The following is a 19,970-nucleotide window of genomic DNA, read 5'->3' on the forward strand; positions in this document are numbered from 1 at the left end:
CCTTCCTATCTTCTTCAATATGGCCTCTTCCCTGCCTTTTAGTTGTGGAGTTTGTTCTGCTAATTTTTGCATTGTTTCCTGGGTTATTTATACTGATATGGGTGTCATCTAGTTGTATCTGTGGGAAGAGGTGAGCTTAGGGTCCTATTCTGCCATCTTCCCAGCCAACCTGGTACTTCCTTTCTAATTTGACAGTGTAAATTCAGGGGAGTTGACCAATGAGGTGTAACAGGGGCATAATTGAATAACCTAAGAGGCATTGTCTTGTTATGCAACAGCCATCTAGGTATTCATAGACCCAAGGAGAATGATAACCACTACAAAGAAATTCTGTTGGGCAAACCACTTCCACCAAGGTGGCACTGTTAATGGATTCATTCACAAGGATTGTTGCATTTGCCCATTCAAACCAGGGATCAGTAAGGTTTTCTACTAGAAATAAAAAGTTGTTCTAGGGATGCCTGGGTAGCTCAGTCAGTTAAGCGTGTGCCTTCGGCTCAGGTCGTGATCCTGGGGTCCTGGCATCAAGTTCTGCATCGGGCTCCTTGCTCAGCAGGGAGCCTGTTTCTCCCTCTGCTTGCCACTCCCCTCCTTATGCACGCTCTCTCCCTCCCTATTTCTCTCTCTATGACAAATAAGTCTTTAAAAAAAAAAAAAAAGTTGTTCTAGCATGGTGATTAACATGACATAATAAAATAAAATAAAAAATATTAAAAAAAGTTCTAAATTCCAGAGGTTACCCCCCTTAGCATTGGCCTAGGAGATATAGACGATGATAAGAGATATCTTTTCAGGTCAGTACCAGAGTAAAGGAAGGAACATATGTTTAGTTAAAGTATGAAGTCTTGGGGTGCCTGGGTGGCTCAGTTGCTTAAGCATCCAACTCTTGATTTAAAAAAAAAAAAATGAAGTCTTGATCTGGTGTCTCAGGAGGAAGCAGTCTACCTCCCTGTCAGCTACTTCTCTTCCAAGTTAATTTGATTTGGAGATCTCCAGCTTTTGCACAGGACCAGATATCCAGATGAGATGTGTATCCAGGGTTCAAGTGCCTAAAGTTTTATTGTCATCTGGGTAGTGAGAAGGACCTGGTATGTCCCTTCCGAGAAGATTCCAGGGCAGTCTTTGTTCTTAGCAATTACAAATCAGGAAGGTGAAAGGAAAATTGGAAACATAAGTTTGGTGAGTCTTGGTAGCCAGATATTTGAGGACGCTAGAATTCAGGATCCAGTTCAATTTACAGGTATGTAACAGAAGGTCAAAGACAATTAACAGGCTCATAATCTAATATAGACAAAGATGCAAATAAAATTTTTGTCTCTGCTGTTGCCCCTTTTTTTGTTTTTTTACCAAAGATAATCATCATAAAACTAACTTGTTTGCATTAACCTTGGCCTGATTGTTTATAGAAGTACAGTAGGAATAGTGATTGACCATATAAGCTCTTTCTAACACTGCTTTGCTGGAACCTCTAAGCAAGGTACACAGGTATATTTTCCAGCAGGCTTTATTGGCTCCATAAAGTCAACCTTAGTTCCCAAAATTGGTCATGTCTGAGTCTATACCCATCTCTCTCACATATGACATTCCAGTTAAAGCCTTGGTAACAAAACCAGTGTTTCCAATTGTGTCCTGTTACAAGAGCAGATTCTTATTGAACTTACATAACTGTTTTGCCAGGAAAAGAACACTCAAGGTTTTCCAAATTCCAGAAGGATCAGGGAGGTAGTAAACGTGAATGTTTCATCTTTGTTTACAAAGGTATGTTTTTACCAAATTGTTGCATGTCATTAATAGCTTAACAGAAAAAGTTTTCTTTTTCTGGAAGGAGCACTTTAAAGAACTGGCAGCCTTTCAGACAAAAAGTCATAAAAATTGTAATTACCCTCTTAAGTTATTTCAGGCCCAGGTAATTCTTATTCTTGAATCCACTTTTTCAGTTAGTTCTGGAAATTCTTACCCCATTTAGGTTTATAATCTCGAAGTTATCAGAAACATGTACTTGTCAAAAATCCTGTCCTCCTTCTTGAAGATAAAGTACTTTTACAAGAACGCTTTTACAAAGCATCAGAGAAAAATAACTGTAAATGACAAAAATGATAAAAATGCCCATTGTTAAAGATCTAATGAGAGTTCATTATAATGGAATCAACAAGGAAATTTGGTTATTTCTGTAACAGAAAGCATTTTAAGATAAAAAGTAGAATTATGTCTAATAATCATTATACCAGGACATGTCAGATTTCTAGGAATTTCACATAATTTTAGAACACCTATTAATAATATATCTACACAAATATCATCTAGGAAGGTTTGGCATTACTTATTTGACAATGCTTCCCATGTAACTTAACATCGCAAGCCTAATTAGTTTAACATCTCTTTTTATTGTAAGGAGAGTGAACAAATCTAATGAGATGTTTCAGTACTCTTTGGAAATTCCAAAGTTAGTTTGAGGTCAAAAAAACTACTTAAAATTTGATGCGGGGAAGTTTGTCAAATATATCAAAGGATTTTAGGATACTTGGTCAAATAGCATAGGTCACTGTGAAACAATACTTAGTTATCCATTTAATGGTAGTGACAAAGATTTCACAGGCAAATATAGAAAGTTAAATAGTTGTTAAAAAAAAAACCACAAAAACCCTTAGCTCTTTTAATAGTGTACATACAACTTTGTTAAATAATCAAAGACCTGATAATAAAAATAACATGAAGCATGGGAGATGATTTTGCTAAAACACAAAATTTTTACTTTCTAGGCAGATTACTTAAAAAAATAAAAGCCTTTACAATCTTTTTTTTTTTAAAGATTTTATTTATTTATTTGACAGAGAGAGACACAGTGAGAGAGGGAACACAAGCAGGGGGAGTGGGAGAGGGAGAAGCTGGCTCTCCGCTGAACAGGGAGCTCGATGCAGGACTCGATGCAGGGCTCGATCCCAGGACCCTGGGATCATGACCTGAGCTGAAGGCAGATGCTTAACGACTGAGCCACCCAGGCACCCAACCTTTACAATCTCTTATCAAGAGCAGACCAATAGTCCAAGAAGACTTTGTCTTTTTAAGAGCGAGAAAAACCAAATTTTGTACCAGCTTACTTTTGATATTAAAACTCATTCACTTAATTAAATTCATTTCAGTTGTAGCCAGTCCTGACCACACATATAATTTCTTTTCTTTATTATTTCTAGTAGTTTTAATTACATGAGAATTTTCACCCTAAAAATCCTTAATTTTAGTGAAAATAAAGAAGTAATCACTTGTGAACTTTTAGCATTTTGTGGCTTGGCAAATATATAAATACTCTTTAGTTTTTGAAAACATACTTTTCAGTATTTTATTTGGAAAAGATCTGGACATTTAATGAATTTAAGTTAGCAAAATTTTGTTTTCAGTTTACCCAAAAGATTTGGGAAAACTACTTACAACTACTTACACCTACAACCTTTTGGTCCTACTTACTTTACTTGTTCTTAATAATTATATTTAGGTTATCCACTAAAACTTGATGAGACATTACACGAAGTCAGCCATCTTCCCAAGCTATTTTTCTTTTTTTTCTTTCTTTTTTTTTTTTAATTTAAGTAGGCTCCACACCCAGCATGGAGCTCAACGTGGGGCTTGCATGACTCTCAGATCAAGAACTCAGCTAATATCAAGAGTGGGACACTTGACCAACTGTGCCACCCAGGCACCCCCTAAGCTATTTTTCTTGCTGACAAATTTCATGAGAGATAACAAGAATGTATTTGACCAGTAAACCCAGTTAGAATAGAAGTTGTATGTCTGCATTACATTTAATGCTGGTAACTCTGAAGACATGCCTATTTTAATTAAACCAAACTTAGACCAGCTTTTATTTGCCAAAGATTACCCCAGATCACGTGAACCTGAAAAATTGTTGGGTGACTTCCTGTTATATTTTTGAGAATTTTTATGAGTACTTAATTCATATAAGCACTTGATTTTCTTTAAGCCAATTAATTTTGGCAATATCATCCAGAGGTAGAAAATACCACATCCGTAACGTATATATGGATACATGCAAATATAGTCAGACACAGAGACCTTATAGCTTCTGTACACTTGAGATTTTCTATTAGCCCAAGTTCCAAATGGCCTTTCCTTCTTTTGTTGTTCTTCTGATAAGAATTACCTCCCTAAAGGGGCGCCTGGGTGGCTCAGTCAGCTATGCCTCTGCCTTCAGCTCAGGTCATGATCTCAGGGTCCTGGGATCAAGCTCTGAATCAGGCTCTCTGCTCAGTGGGGAGTCTGCTTCTCCCTCTCCCTCTGTTCCTGCCCCCTGCTTGTGCTTGCTCTCTCTCTCAAATAAATAAAAAATATTTTTAAAAAAATTACCTCCCTAAAAAATAAAAATCAGAATTACCTCCCTGAAGTTTGTACTTGAACATTTGCATCTCAAAGGCACAGGGAAGAATGCAAGTTACAAGCCCTATAGGATAAATAGGGGAGAATTGGGGGTTGGTTAAAAAAAAAAAAAGGAATAGGTGAACTTTGAACTGCCTCTAGAGCTGCATTTCTAGTTTTGCAAGGATTATAGGATAAATATAGTTGCTTATAATTCTTCAAAGAATTGGGTTGAAACTTATAGGTTGATCCACCCGTCTAACTACTTTATCTTCAATTAGCTTAGGAGAAGGCCAAAAAAAACAAAAAAAACAAAAAACATATCAGGCTCTGAGTATCACTTTCCAGTTTACCCAGTTTTTGATTGTAGAGCTACTTAAAAATTTCTTTTAGGTATCTTACCAGTTTTCAGTCAGGACAAACGATATTTCTGGTAGTATTGACAACTCCTTGGACTTAAGAGGCATCCCCAAAGAGGGTGTAGAAGATATTTTCTTTTCCTTTCTCTACCTTATACTATAGCCAGAGAATTGGGAGAGCTGACTCTGGTAAGAATTCTTACCCTTAGCCAGCTTCTGCTAGTTTTCCCAGGATCCCATTTGTAGGTTCTGAGTGGACTTTAAAGTGGATAGCTTCCGTATTTATCAGAATTTGGCAGTTTTCATTAATTTTTAATTTTAGTTTTACTTAGGCTGTTGGAAGGATTTTTCTGATAAACTGCTACATTATTCCCCTAGAGTCCCATCAACTGTGTGGGGGTGAGGGGGGGCGCTCATTCGAAGGTAGATATGGGCCATTAACTAGGTGGTTTTGATGCAGACAGGCTGGGTTGAGGACCGGAAGAGGGTCCTGTAGGATGAGCCAGCAGGGTCCTTGGCTTCATGCAGGATGGGAATCAAACGTGAGCCAGCAGAAGGTAAGACTAGTTTATTGAAGATACAGAGAGAGCATATATAGACAGAGTGTTTGGCAGACTCAGGAAAAAGAGAATGGGTCTTGTCTTTGCTTGGGGTCTGGGGTTTTTATGGAGGACAGTGGTCTAGTGTTATGTGTCCTCGCAGGCATCCAGGAACTGGTTGAACAAGGTGGAGTACTCAGGTGTCCTCCATAAGTCATTTATGCCCTGGAGCCAGGGATCTTGGTGTGAAGGTGTCTAGAGTCAGTGGCCTTGGAAGTACATGATGACCTTCACCAGGTCACTCCTTTGACATTATCTATTGTGCCGAAAGACTCCAAAGAATCAGTAACTTCTTGACCTTTACAAGGAGGAAATACAATAAGGCACATGCAAGGCAGGGGTGTAGGTCCTAGCAGGAAAAGGAGCGAAGGAAAAAACAGCTTTTTTTCCCCTGTCTCAGTTTTTTGTTTACGCTCATGTAGTCTTTACAAAATGTAAGGATAGTTCAGACAGAGGATTACTAGAATGAGTACTCAAGTAAAGGAGGAAGTGGGGGAGCAGTAGAAGTTCATCAATCTTAGAGTCTTTTTGTTTTAGGTACCTCTTTAATTTTTTAAAATAATAACTAATCTTTAATTTTTCATTAGCCTTTTGCAATGATTCTTTCAATGAAGCTCTTTTGGAATTTTGAAACCTTTTGGAGTCTTCTGTGTGCCAATTAAAATAGGTTTTCATTCTGTTTGATTTGGGAACCCTTACTTTCAAGTGCACTTCTAAACGTTCTTGTCTACTTGGAATGTTCCCCATAATGGCCATTGTAATTCTAGGTTGTAATTCCCTTGAGGGTTGGCAGCATTTTGGTAGGACCCCACCTACAAATAGAGTTTAACCTATATTTTCTGTCCAGCCATATCTAGTTGCAAATGGGATATAACCCACATTTCTGTACAGCAATATTTTGGGACCTCAACCTGATGGTTACCAAGCCAAGTTCTTAGAACACACAACAAGCTTTGTAAGATTTTGCCATTTTTGTAGATGTTTACAACTTCCAGGACCAATTCTTAGACATAAAATAATCAGGTTGTCAGAAGGTGGCACACTTGACTCTTTGGATTTTAAGAATCCCATTTTTATTATTTATTTATTTGTTTAGCTAAGTTGAGTCAGTTGGAGTCAAACTAATATCTGAAAGGGATGTGCTGCTGGGTTGGGAATTGTGTGATTTTACCGTGTACTTCATTTCACAGAAATTTTCTTGAAGTCGGCAGTTGACCTAGTGTCAGTCTAACCCATTCCATGAAGTCTTTGGGTTAGGTGGCAGTTACTCTTAACAGTTTTTAAATGCTTGACCTGTGCTCACCAGTTTTGTGAGTTTTGTTTACTTCTGAGATTCTCATTAGCAAAGCCTTTACATAAAATAAAATTATATTCTCTTGAGGCCTCACACTGGATCCAGTCCGGCTTAAATCAGACCCAGTCTAATTCTGAATTCAGTCTGGTTTTTAAGTTGGACCCAGTCCAGCTCTAGCCAGTAACTACCAACAGTTCCCTGTGTGGAATCTTGGGATTAGGGAAAAGATTGAACCAACAGACCTCAACAACTGGGCACTTTGAACTAGGGGCTCTTCATGGATGGGGAACTACACGCCATCATTAACAGTTCCCACATGGATCTCAGGACAGAATTAGGGCTGGAAGTTCTCCCCTTAAAAAACCTGGAAATTGTGGTCTAAAAGGCTAGAGGTTTACCTTCAGGCAGAACCATCTGCCATTTTAAGTTGACTTGCCCAGCACTGGGAAGCCAATTAGATCAGGAGCTGAATGCAGAGAGAGGAGCTCAGAATCTAGAAGAACTTACCCATGGCCCTCAGAAACACCGAGAAAGAGAACTCTAAAAGGAGTTCACAAGTACCACACCTGTGTTTCTTATTTTCCTGAATGCTATCAGCAGTTTGCCTCAGAAATTGTCACTGCCACCATATCTGTAAAATAACAAAAATCCAGCTGAGTAAATTTGAAGATCTAATTGGCTTTATTCAATGATTTATTAATTGGGCAGTATACCATCTAGCAAATCGAAAGGAGCTCCAAGGAGCTGTACTAGGTAGAAGGCTTTTATAGGTGGAAGGGGGAAGGGATAAAGAAAGATCAGATTACCTCCTCTTCTTTTGAGGGTTTATGTGTCAGATTACCTCATTGGTACTGACAAAAAAATTCTATACTGAGTGTTACATTCCTAGAGAAGGCTGAAACTACAATTAGATTAGGTATTAAGCCTTCGTTTGGTGATGTGGGCTTAGCACAAGTGTCTTGTTTTTGGACTTCGTTGTGTTTTGTTTTTAGCCTATATAATCTTTTGGTTATTGTTATCTATGATAGCTAAAATGAAATTAACCAAGTATTGAGTAGAGCATCGGGTGGTCAACCAAGCTCAGATTTGGCTCTGTCTGTGCTTTGCCACTCAACTCAAAGCCACTGAGAGAAGAAAAAACTATTCAGAGGCAACAGAAAGTACCTCTAAGACTGTGGTCACCAAGAAGGTAGTCGGTGTAGGGGGTAGTGTAACCAAACCTAAGTTTGTCTACTTGATGTTCAGCAAAGCCAATCACTGAGACATTGAGTACACAGCAAGGAAAGAGTTTATTCGGGAGGCAGACAAACGTGACAGGAGAGCAAGCCTCAAGTCCAACCCCCTCAAAGGGCTTTTGGAGTATTCAAGGATACGAGGTCAGGATGTGGAATATGCTGATTGGATAGAGGGAAAAATGGAAGGTATCCTCCTTTCTGAGCATGTGCATTCAGGAATCATGTCTCTTGGTGGAACATAGGTTCAAAAATGGCAGCATAAGCATAGCAAACAGGGTGGAGATCTTGGGATGTGTCATCACAGAGATTCCTTTCATTCACCCTTGGTCCCGTCTTTGTAGCTCAAGAATTCTTCATTTGTGGGGCGCCTGGGTGGCTCAGTCGTTAAGCATCTGCCTTCGGCTCAGGTCATGATCCCAGGGTCCTGGGGCCGAGCCCCGCATCGGGCTCCCTGCTCCGCGGGAAGCCTGCTTCTCCCTCTCCCACTCCCCCTGCTTGTGTTCCCTCTCTCACTGTGTCTCTCTCTGTCAAATAAATAAATAAAATCTTTAAAAAAATTTTTTTAAAAATTCATTTGCTCCAGTGTTAGCTAGTCTCATCAGTCAGCATCTGCAAAACAGGTTCATACATCGATCAAGTTAGCCAGAGTTTCCTTACGGTAGAATTGCCAAGCATTTGTTAACTTAATGTGTCAGTTTCAGGAAGGCAAAACCAAGAAGTCTTAAAACCAGGGAGTATAGTGTAAAGGAGTTGTTTCACTTTGTGAATTGTTATCATTGGCTTCCGAAGGGATCTTTATTGAAATGGATTGTGAGAGTAACTAATTTGGGGGCTGCATTTTTGGTTTTGAATGCTGCAGAATGGAAGAGCATGTTTGGGTTGATACAGGACCCACAGCTCACTATGGAACAATCACAGATGGCCATATATGCACCAGATACACAGGGGTTATTCCTGAAAGAATAGCCAGCCTGGTGAACTGGATGAAAGCCACTGTAAGGTCCCTTTACCCTGAGAAGGGGGACTGTCCTTCTCCCCCTAAGATTGCCAAGTGGAACACCCCAGATGAAGCAGCTAATATGCTTCATATGCAAGCCATGTGGGACTGGCTTTATGATGCCTGGGATATTTACCTACTAAATATGCCTGTTACCCAGGTCATGGTTAATGCTGTGGCTCAAAGGGATCCTTTCACTGGGCACCCCATATAACCCTATTGCTACAAAACCAAAAAACAGTTAAGGAAGCCTTATCAAATTTACTGTCCCAGCTTCCCCTCATGGGTTTTACAGATGCTAATAAAAACACTAGGTTAAGGAGCGCCTGGGTGGCTCAGTCGGTTTAGCGTCCAACTCTTGGTTTTGGCTCAGGTCATGATCTCAGGGTTGTGGGATCAAGCCCTGCATCGGACTCTGTGCTTGCTGCAGAGCCTGCTTGAGATTTTCTCCCTCTCCCTCTGCCTCTCACCCCGCTCACTTGCTTTTTTAAAATAAAATAAATAAAATATTTTTTTAAAAAAATTAGTTAATTAACAAGAGAATGGCAAAAAGCCCAAGAGAACATCAAAAGACTCTTCCCAACTAGGTGGAAATTCTTAAATGACTATTAAAAAATAAAGTGAATAAAGCAAGTATCAATAGGGGCAAAACAAAGAGGAGTCAAGGGGAATCTTCAAATGTTTCTTAAAAAATAGAATGAATAAAACAGACATTGATGGGGTTAAAACAAAGCTTTTAATACAGCACTACCCAAGGTTGGGTGGGCCAAAGGGAGCTCCTATTGGTGCCCCCAAATTAAAGGGCCCCAAAGAAGTCTAATCTATTTATCCCTGTTCAGAGAAATTTTAAAAACTGGAAGGTACAGATTACTATGGGAAAACCTGATCAGGAATCGCTTGAGGCAGGGATTAGGGAGGTTAATTAAGTTAAAGATTGACAAAAGGGCCAGGGTTCCTTAGCTTCATACCTCAGTAGAGATCCAGTATCTTTTGTACAAGAGTGAGTAATTTGGTCAGGAGATGAAGAGTTTCTGGGACTCCTCGAACTGTGATACGAAAACCCATTGGTGGAGCCCTGACTCTTGGTTGATAGGATTATGAAAGTTGGAATGTTTAGGCAGGTATTATATACAGATCTTTCTTAACTTACAACTTACAGTGGGGTTGTGTCCTGATTAAGCTGTCCTCAGTTGAAAATGTCATAAGTAAAAATGCATTTAATAGGTCTAACCTACCAAATATCATAGCTCAACCTAGCCTGCCCTAAATATGCTTAGAACACTTATATTAGCCTACAGTTGGGCAAAATCATCTATTATTTTATAATACTGTTGATTATCTCATGCAATTTAATGAATACCGTACTGAAAATGAAAAACAGAATGGTTATATGGGTACAGAATGACTGTAAGCGTATTGGTTATTTACCCTTGTGATCACATGGCTGACTGGAAGCCGCGCTCGCTGCCACTGCCCACCATCACAAGGGAGTATCATTACCATATACCACTAGCCCAGGAAAAGATCCAAATTCAAAATTCAAAGTACAGTTTCTACTTTAAGCATATCGTTTTTGCACCATCATAAAGTTGAAAAACTGTAAGTCAAACTGTTGTTAAGTTGGGGACTACTTGTAAAGAAGTTGTGTCTCCCTTACCTGGATGTTTTATGGGAATGGATATTATGTCCAACTGGGGAGCACTTCTTCCATCTAGTATTGTAAAAACAAAACCTGTCAATGAAATCCTAATGGAGACTATAGTTAGGAATATAGGAGTTGATGGAATTACAGTAAAAGTTTGTAGAATTTGTATGTTTGAACAGGCTTTAGGAGAAGTGGTTGCATCTCTTTTACTTGATTGTATGTGGAGATGGACAGTGTATCTCAATGAGAATGCTCTCCCTACCTAGTACTATAAAACGGAAGACCTGTAAATCCACCCTTCAAGCAGTGCTAAAGTGGGAATCAGTAAGATTGCCTGAGCCCACAGAGTGTGGAATGAAAGCTATAGTGCTGGTAGGGTCAAATTATCTGTGCAATAGCCCTATGTGGAGTGTAGACTGGGGCTTATGGCAAGAGCCCATGAGTGCCTCCTAGAGATGACCACTGGGATTTTGGACAAGAGAATTTCCATTTGAGGAGCATTTACCACCTTGCTATCTGACATTTATTGAAACTGTTCCTATGACTGAAGGACATAACATGATATTAAAATCTGAAATACCCACATGTCTTGGGTGATGTCCAGGAAATTCTCTGATGGGAGATGACAGTGGCCAGAAGGATTCCATAACAAAATGGAAATGGTGTATGCGGGATTAGGCTGTCTGGGGAATGCAAGGAGGAGATACTTACAAGGAAAGAGGCTCTTACCCCATAGGACTGACTCGAACTATGTGAGAAGCTGCTGAATTTTATTGTCACTTGGATAGTGCCCTATAAACACCTTTTGACTGATCAAAAAAGAGCTGCTTGGTCTGTGGATGGCAGTTCCAAGGTGAATGGATGACATTGTTTGGAAGCCACCACTCTGATTAAAGAAAGTAAAAATAGATCAGTCTGGTTGTGCAGTGATAGAAGAATTGAACAGTGGTAAAAAGTCCATATGTTTGGGTTTTTACTGACTTCCTGGCAGTGGCCAATGACCAGTGGGGAAACCTGGCCCATTAAAGAGATGCTCATATGGAGTATAGTCCTGTGGAAATTTGAGGAATGGGGGCACCTGGGTGGCTCAGTTGGTTAAGTGTCTGCCTTCGGCTCAGCTCATGATCTCAGGGTCCTGGGATGGAGTGCCATGTTGAGCTCCCTGGAGCCTGCTTCTCCCTCTCCCTCTGCCTGCAGCTCCCCCTGCTTGTGCTCTCTCTCTCTCTGTCAAATAAATAAATAAAATCTTAAAAAAAAAAAAAAAAACCCAAACAAACATTGGTTGTCTAAAATGGGGATATAAAGGGATGAAGGGCTGGCTTTTATGCCTTTATGAGTGTGTGCTGATGCTCAACATTAACATGAGTGGGGGTAAAGAAGTGTCCCTACTAGATAGATTTGTTATTTTTTGTTGAATCTGGGGAAGAGAGGCTGGGGGAAGGTGTGAATATTCTTTCTTCCCCACATCACTTCCATTTTTTTGTCCCCTCCTACTTGATGCATTGGTCATAGATCCAGGCTATTGAAACTGCAAGGGCTGGAAGCAGGGGTGATTCTTAAGCAAGAAACTGTGACTGTTTTTAACCTTTGTCACAGTTTCTAAGGGCCTGATGAGGCAGGATTTACCTTCACCCTACCTGCCAAATTCCAGGTAACCAAATTCAGCTATATTGCCTGATAGTAAAAATAGTCCATTAACTTTACACCTGTGTAACCTTACTTTATCTGAACAGAAGTGGACTTGAAGGGGAGAGACTTGCTAGACTAGTCCTGGTGCCTGCAATCTAGACAAGCACGGTGGCCAAACCTAATTTCCCTTCCAAAGGTGGAAAAGTTTGGTATAAATGGAGAAAAGGAAAAACAGTAGCTATGGGTAAAAGAATGAATAAATGGGTTATGTAATGAGGGAAATCCAATATTACATTAACACCTAGAAAGAGGCTCAGAGCAAGAGACTGTATTGTCTCTTAGCTTGATGACACCAGCTGCCTGAAATGGTGACGGCATATATTTGACACCACTCCTGCTTTTGGAACCTGACAAGATACAATGTAAGCTTGCAGACCTGAATGGCCTCGCCTGGGAGACATTTTTCATATGATAGGATGATAGACTGTAGAGTTATTAATGACTGAATGGGATTCTGGCTAATATGCTGATATCTTCTGACCTTTTTGTTTTGCTATAAAAGTATCCATGTTTGAAGACCCAAGAGTGGACTGTGGTATTGTGATTTATAGTGAGAAATATGTATTTGGTCTCTGTCCTCCTTTCTGGCAAAGAGCTCCTAAAACCCTTGGAATTTAAATGATGAAAGTGGTAAAGTTGTCTTTTGTTATATTAATGAGGTAACTTCTGGACCACACCTCAACGTGGAAGCTGGTTGCCAGGGGGAATCCCATGTAATGACAGGGTTTGAACTTTCAGTCCCATGCACACCGTGTATGTGTGTGCACACACACGTCGGGAGAGGGGAAAGGTGGTGGGAGGTTGAAATCAATCATCAAGGGCCAATGATTTTTAATCTATGTAATGAAGCTTCCATAAAAACACAAAGGACAGGGTTCAGTGAGCTTCTGGGTTGGTGAACATGTAGAGATGCAGGAAAAATTGTATGCTTAGAGAGGGCATGGAAGCTCCACACCCTTTAATCATGTTTTGTCCTGTGCTTATCTTTGATCTGGTTGTTCCAGAGTTAGATCGTTTTATGATAAACTAGTGATCTAGTAAGCAAAATGTTCCTCTGAATTTGGTGATCCACTCTAGCAAATCATTCAAACCCAAGGGCGGGGTTCACAGGAACCTCTGATTTACAGCTTGTCAGTCAGAAGTATCGGTAACAACCTGGGCTTGCAGTTGATATCTGAAGTGAAGGGCAGTCTTTGTGGCACTGAGCCCTTGACCTGTAGAATCAGATGCTATTTCCAGGTAGATAGTGTCAGAATGAGTTAAATTGTGCTAGTATTGGTGCATTGCTTGATGGTATGGAGGAAATCACAAACACACACCCACCCACCCCGCGAACCCTTAATGACTAACTCAACTTGGTTATAATCATACCTTCCACAAAATAGTATAGCCCAACATTTAGGAATGCAAGCTCCAGAATGCCTAGTATCATATCTCACTTCAAGACTTATTAACTGTGTAAACTTGAGTAAGTTGTTTAACCTATGTCTAGTTTCCTGTCTGTGAGGATGGCAACAGCCCCCATCTCATAGGATAAAAGGAGACACTATATTGTAAAGCACTTGACAAAGTGCCTGGCACATAGTAAGTACTGAATAAAAGTAAGTAAGAGAAACTTCATGTTGCACAGTCATAGCAATGCAGTGATTTTTTTTTAATTTGAAGAGAGGTAACAAGATAATTTGCTTATAAAGTATCTTGAGATGAATAAACAAAGTCACATTTTAAATACATCTCTAATCAAATGATGTTTAGAGAAGAATTAATCTCCGTCCATGCCTTACCTGCTTAGGTTAATGTAAACACTGAAAATATTTTCAACCAGCCTATTGAAGACACTTCCAGTAAGTCCTTTATTAGGAGAAAGAACCTAATCAGGACTAGATGACTGACAAATAATTTTCCATAGGCTTTAGATAGGAAAAGTTTGGCTCTAAGGACAGACAACAGGGGGATTTACATTCATGAAAAAGAATGTTCTTTGGGCACTGTTTCAGAATCACCTGGGATGCTGTTTTAAGAATAAAGATTTCCGTACTCCACTGAAGACTTACTGAATCAGAATGTGATTGAAAGAATGGGCAAAGATTAGGAAATGTGCACTATGTGCTCTACCAGGGAATCTTATGCATAGAGTAGCATAAGAACTACTACCTCATGGGAAGATCTGGTTTGAGTTCATACCTAGAAATCACTGGCTACCGTTAAAACAATCATTTTTAGAAGAGAAATATTCAGGGGCAAGTATTAAATAGTGATATCATTAAAAACCTCAAGTCTGTACTGGATAGTCAAGATACAGATGGTTTAGGTAGGGGGAAAGGGTAAAAGTAGCAAAACTTTGAAAACCCCCCAGTAAAGTTCATTCTTGGTCTTCTCTTCCTAAATTTGTTTTCAATTTTATTAGATTTAATCACTAAACAAGACCAAAAGAGAACTTTATTTTACATGACTTTATTTTCCATTTAGAACCATTTTATGCTTTACTTAAAAAAAAAAAAAAAAAAACTCACTCTGCTTTTAATAGTCCTAAAAGCATTTTAACCAAAATCTTGATTTAGGAAGACTTAAGACATTGTGCATTATTTTAAATATTTTCATTCTTTCAGTAACTATTAAAAATAAGTTCACAATTAGGGTTTCAAATGTCCTAATCATATCTAGTTTGTTTTCATTTAATATTTTATCAATCCCATCATGTGCATACAGAAGTTAAGGTGATATATAAATTTTATCTCTTCCAGACACATTGATGATAATTAGCTCTTAATCTAACTACTATTTCATTTATTCAGAAATAGCATTTAGACATAAAAACCAATATCTCACTTTGTAAAATAACCTTTGGTTAATTTACACAAATCTAATACAGCATGTTGTATAACTTTTAAGTAATACAATGAGTTTCACTACTATCATTTTAGTTTTTAATATTTATTGTGTCAGCAGGGCTGAGAATATCACATGGTTCAGTCTTCTGCAGGAAGTTATATAATAAAAGCATAGCGCCTTTGAATATGAAAAACATCCCAAAGGCCAGGAGTCCTCTTAAAGGAATTGAAAGGTAGAGGAGATTTCAGAGAATTTCTCTCATTTTCAATATGTAAAGTGACTAGTTTAAGTCACTTTTTGAAGACTTAGTGAGAAAACAGTGTTCCTTATGCCATTGAATAAAGCTACTAAAACCACAAGAATTTAGAGATACTGGTCCTAGGCTACATAATTAATGGGTCATCAAAAAACCTGTCACTTAGTTACTAAGTATAAGTGAATTAACTTCCTATGCCAAGTAAGGGTCACACTTCACTTCCCTCATTTGTAAAAAGAAAAGGTGGCCTGGCCAGTGCCATTCAGGAGTCTCTGCTAACTGTAAAATGTGGACTGATTTTCTTCTCTTTCTTATAGTCCATGTGTATATAAACTTTCAGTTCTTTAAATCAAAAATTTTTATGCACATAACCATGTTGGTGTATTACCCTTAGTTTAAAAATGTACAACTACATAAATAAAAACTATTGTTTCTTCAATATTACTTGACATTTCTTCTGTAATTTATTTAAAAAAGTAAATGTAACAAGATACTTAAAAAAGGCTAGATACAAAAGTAGTTAAGCTGCTCACGAACATTTAAAATTTTCCAAAATGTATCTTCAATAATCATGATCTTATAAAACATTTTACAGTTATCAGAAAGTGCCCAGGCTGAGTTTACATAACTGAAATACCTTAGTACAAATGTCTAATTAGAACTGAAGTGCAGTAACCTCCTGACTGACTGCTCATTGAAATAGGGATACAGAGAAAAAAAAGTTGATTGTGATAAAGTACTGTGCATTGGCCCCATCATATGTACAAAAAAGTGCCCTTACTCAAATGAACAAATTACATGCAAAATATTAGTGATATCATTTAATATCCTAGAGCTCAATGCAGCTAAAATAAACCGCAATAAAAGTGGTTTTCATAGGTAAAAGTGATTTCATCTCTAAGATCTGAATGTCCAGAACTTTTTACAAGTTCCATATACATGATACACAATTGCAGCCAACCACAAATTAAACACCATAAAAAAAGTTAAAATGAAAACACAGAACATACTTAATTTTTTATTTTGAAATTCCCTATTCCTTCTATACAAGAACCTTTGCTGAAACACTTTCCACAAAGGCAGCAGTGAATTTTCAGAACATTTTACATTTTTCCCCTCAGCAAAAAGATAAATCACAGTGTAAATTATGTTGTTCTGCTGTCATCTTTGGCTGGGGTTAGACCCAGAAGTTGTCGACTAGCAAACCATTAGTCAAATGTTGCTAGTGCTCCTCAGGCCTTTAAGCTACAAACTCAGCAAGGAATGTTTGTTTGCATTTAATCTCTTGAAGGTACCACCAGGGGGTGTGACAGCATTAACTTCCATAAACTTTTATAGACAAATGGAAAAAAAATCTACAAAATTAGCTAGTAATATTACACAGCAATACACACTTTTTATACTCTACACAAAACCAAAATTCTTGGTCTTAATGGCGAGTAGCAACTTCTGTTTGAGAATCTGTTTAGAGGAATAGAGTGGGACGTAAAGTCGAGAAATACAAGTGTTTGCAGTAGGAAGATGTTGGTCATCTGGTGGTCTTATTGTGATTGAGGGCATAGGCTGGAATCCTTCTTCACTCGCTGGTAAAGATGGGCTTGATGTCCAAAAGTAAACCTAAACAGGAATAAAATAATTACAATTTTGGCTTTTAACAGATTAACATTAATTCTGGCAATATATACAGAGAAGCCCATTCTTATGTTAAAACCTACAGAGGGATATTATTTTGAACTGGGGTTTAAATTTATTTCTTGTACTGAAAAGAAAAAAGTGTCAGGTATGTAGAAAAGTGACGGTTTTAGTGGATATAGGGCACAAGGTCTCCAAAAAAGTTTTTAAAATTCACACAGGCTATCAAAAAAGTTGTTTTGCATTTTATCTAACCAGCAAAATAATTAGTTTCAGTGCTATATTGTGATACAGGAATAATTAAAGTGTTGGGGAGTATCTACGTACAAAAAATCCATGCAATAAGCCATATTAACGCTGAATTTCACTACACATCTATTTTGTGTGACACCGTATAAATAAATGTTAACTTCTGTACTTTGTACAGATCAATGAGGAATGATACACATTACATTCTTACAGTGCCCAGTTCCTATTTCTTAAAGGTAAGGCTTTTTAAATCTAATGCATTCCAAAATGCACAACTAAAAAGACAAATATATCCAATATCCCAGAGTGACTAGAAAACCTAAATGAACTACAGGTGACCCTTGAACAACATGGGTTGGAACTACACTGAGTCCACTTACATGTGGATTTTTTTTTTTTAAAGTCATCTCTACACCCAATATGGAGCTCAAATTCAAAATCCCAAGATCAAGAGTTGCATACTCTACCACATGCAAATTTTTTTATAAATATACCACATACAGTACTATAAATGTATTTTCCTTATGATTTTAACATTTTCTTTAGCTTAAAAATACAGTTATGTAATACATATACAAAATACGTGTAATGGACTGTTATTGGTAGGCTTCTGGTCAATTAGTAAAGTTTTGGGGGGAGTCAAAAGTCATACTCAGATTTTCAACTGCATAGTGGGTTGGTTGGTGCCCTTAACCCCCACACCGTTCAAGGGTCAACTGTAATCTGCTTCCTTAAAGAAGGATTTTATGAGAAATCTCCTCTAACTTCTACAGAAGGGGGCAGAAAAAGAATCCCTGCTAAGTGTCTCTTCAAAGAACTTGATAAAAGATGTCTAGAGATTAAAGCTGGTCCAATCCACTCATTTTACAAGGGAAGAACAAACTTAAAAGTGTTTCTCCAAAGATGGATATGGTTAGCCAGGGTAGATAGCTACCATTGCTGGACATCCCAAAAGTTGGAAGAAGAGAAATATACTACAAGACTTTTCAGAACTTTTACTAGTGAACTGTGACTAAGAGGGGAATAAACTATGTAGTCTTACCCAGTAGCGCAAAATACCCTGTAATTTGCAGGACTAATAATTCAAGGGAGAACAGTTTGCTCTGAATAGTCTGTTATGTTCTTCAGCTCTTCTCAGACACCTCAGGATAAAACCAACAACTGTGAAGCATTCTTCCCAAAAGAGGAGAGTTACCCCTTGACATACTGCTTAAGCCCTACAAATAGAGGAGTGACGCTCACAAGTTAAAGCTGTTTATAGGAAATTCTGAGGCCCTTTATAAAGGGAGGTCTTCTTTCTTTCATTTTAAAAAAACTGAATAGTTAGCAAATTTATCTTCCAGTAGAAGGCAGAAACTGCAGTGAAATTTAACTGGACTGTGAGAACTGAGGATTTATTGGTTTAAAAACAGAACATTAAAACTAGGGGATAAAAAAATAGTCCATTAAAACCTTAGAATTTACACCAGATCGCCAATCATTTCTGTTTCTGGTATGTCTTACAGAACTGATATGGCCCCTTTCTTAAAGAAACAAGGTACCTGAATCAAAAAACTGACTATATAGGTGGTAGAACCCTAACAATGAAACCAAAAAGGACAGATGTGGTATTAGCACTGGCAGAGACTTTAGGATCCACAAGATTGGGAAAGCTGAATTACATGGAACCAAGCAAAATTCCTGGAAATACCTAGGGAACAACCTAAGTAGAAATTCCCAGAGTGGCTAAAACCAAGAATAGAACCAGCTGACAGCTAGGACTACCGAAAAACCTGTCTCACTGTAGCGCAGAAGGAAATATTGGAAGGCTCCTGGAACCGTGTAAAAATTAAGGAGTCCTAAATGCATAACCCCCTCCCAAAAATAAGTTACTGACTCAAGTGAAGGTAAAGGGGAAACTGCATTTTCCCTCTCAAAATTGGAGGATATTTCTAGAAATTGGATCATTTTTATATATTCCACAAGGAGTCTGGTTTTAGTTACTGAGAACCAAGGCTGGCTCGACAGGAGGAATATGAGTAAAAAGGACCTCTAGGATTTTCCCTCAAATTTCTAAAAGTCTGGTGACAATTCCCTTTCAAGATTAATGGACAGCAGGTTGATTTGGTTATATACTCAAGGCTAGACATGGATTCCACTGACTTGGTAGGCTTTTCACTATGACTAAAGTTTTTATTATCTAGTTTATGATTCTAGTAAGTAGGTAAGATAAAAATCATAGACTTGATACCCACATATCACAAGCTATTCTATTCCTAGTATACAGATAGCAATCAAGGTACTATTCAAAAATTTTGCCAGGACTTGCCACTGGTCAAAAGGATTAAGGATATATAAAAGGAGCAGCCAGCATATTTAAGCACTACTATAGGGAGAAAGAAACCTGTCTCAACAATTAACTGGTATTATCTTCTGGGACTAAGGACAGCATATCAATAGCTAAATGCATTTTACTCTTGCTTACAGGCTTTATTAATACTTCCGGTTTTTAGTTCTAGAGTAGAAAAACTAAAACTGCCTTGTATTTCTGACCTTTCTATAATTTCCTTAGCCAAAATTAAAATGACCAACCACTGTTTACAAACTTAAAAGGCTATCATACACAGTGTTTTAAAATTTCGTATCTTCTTCTAGAAATTCCGTGAAATTTTTAACTTACAAGATCTTGTCGTTCTGTCATGCTCATCTTCTCTACTATTGACCAGAACCAACGCTTGAACTGCAAGAGCTTCTCGGCATTTTCTCCTAAGAATGAAGTATATAAATCCAGTATACTATGTTAGTTATTTTAAAATACTGCTTCTTATAAAAACAG

The 19,970-nt window shown here is 38.1% G+C and overlaps 1 protein-coding gene and 1 long non-coding RNA gene across 2 annotated transcripts in view; one reads left to right on the plus strand and one right to left on the minus strand.

The window, feature by feature from the left end:
- The window catches only part of LOC112823293 (uncharacterized), a 122,855-nt gene that overhangs the window by 28,313 nt on the left and 74,572 nt on the right, over positions 1-19,970 (plus strand). The gene's annotated exons all lie outside the window — the stretch shown is intronic.
- UBR5 (ubiquitin protein ligase E3 component n-recognin 5) overlaps positions 16,280-19,970 on the minus strand; it is a 132,954-nt gene continuing 129,263 nt past the window's right edge. The window contains 2 exon segments of the mRNA XM_025870932.2: positions 16,280-16,891; positions 19,815-19,900. Coding sequence (XP_025726717.1) covers positions 16,679-16,891; positions 19,815-19,900 — 299 coding nt within the window. The 3' untranslated portion in view covers positions 16,280-16,678.

Source organism: Callorhinus ursinus, unplaced genomic scaffold, assembly GCF_003265705.2.
Source record: "Callorhinus ursinus isolate GAN/ISIS: 27379988/994484 unplaced genomic scaffold, GSC_fseal_2.0 scaffold5, whole genome shotgun sequence".
Classification (NCBI taxonomy): Eukaryota; Metazoa; Chordata; class Mammalia; order Carnivora; family Otariidae; genus Callorhinus; species Callorhinus ursinus.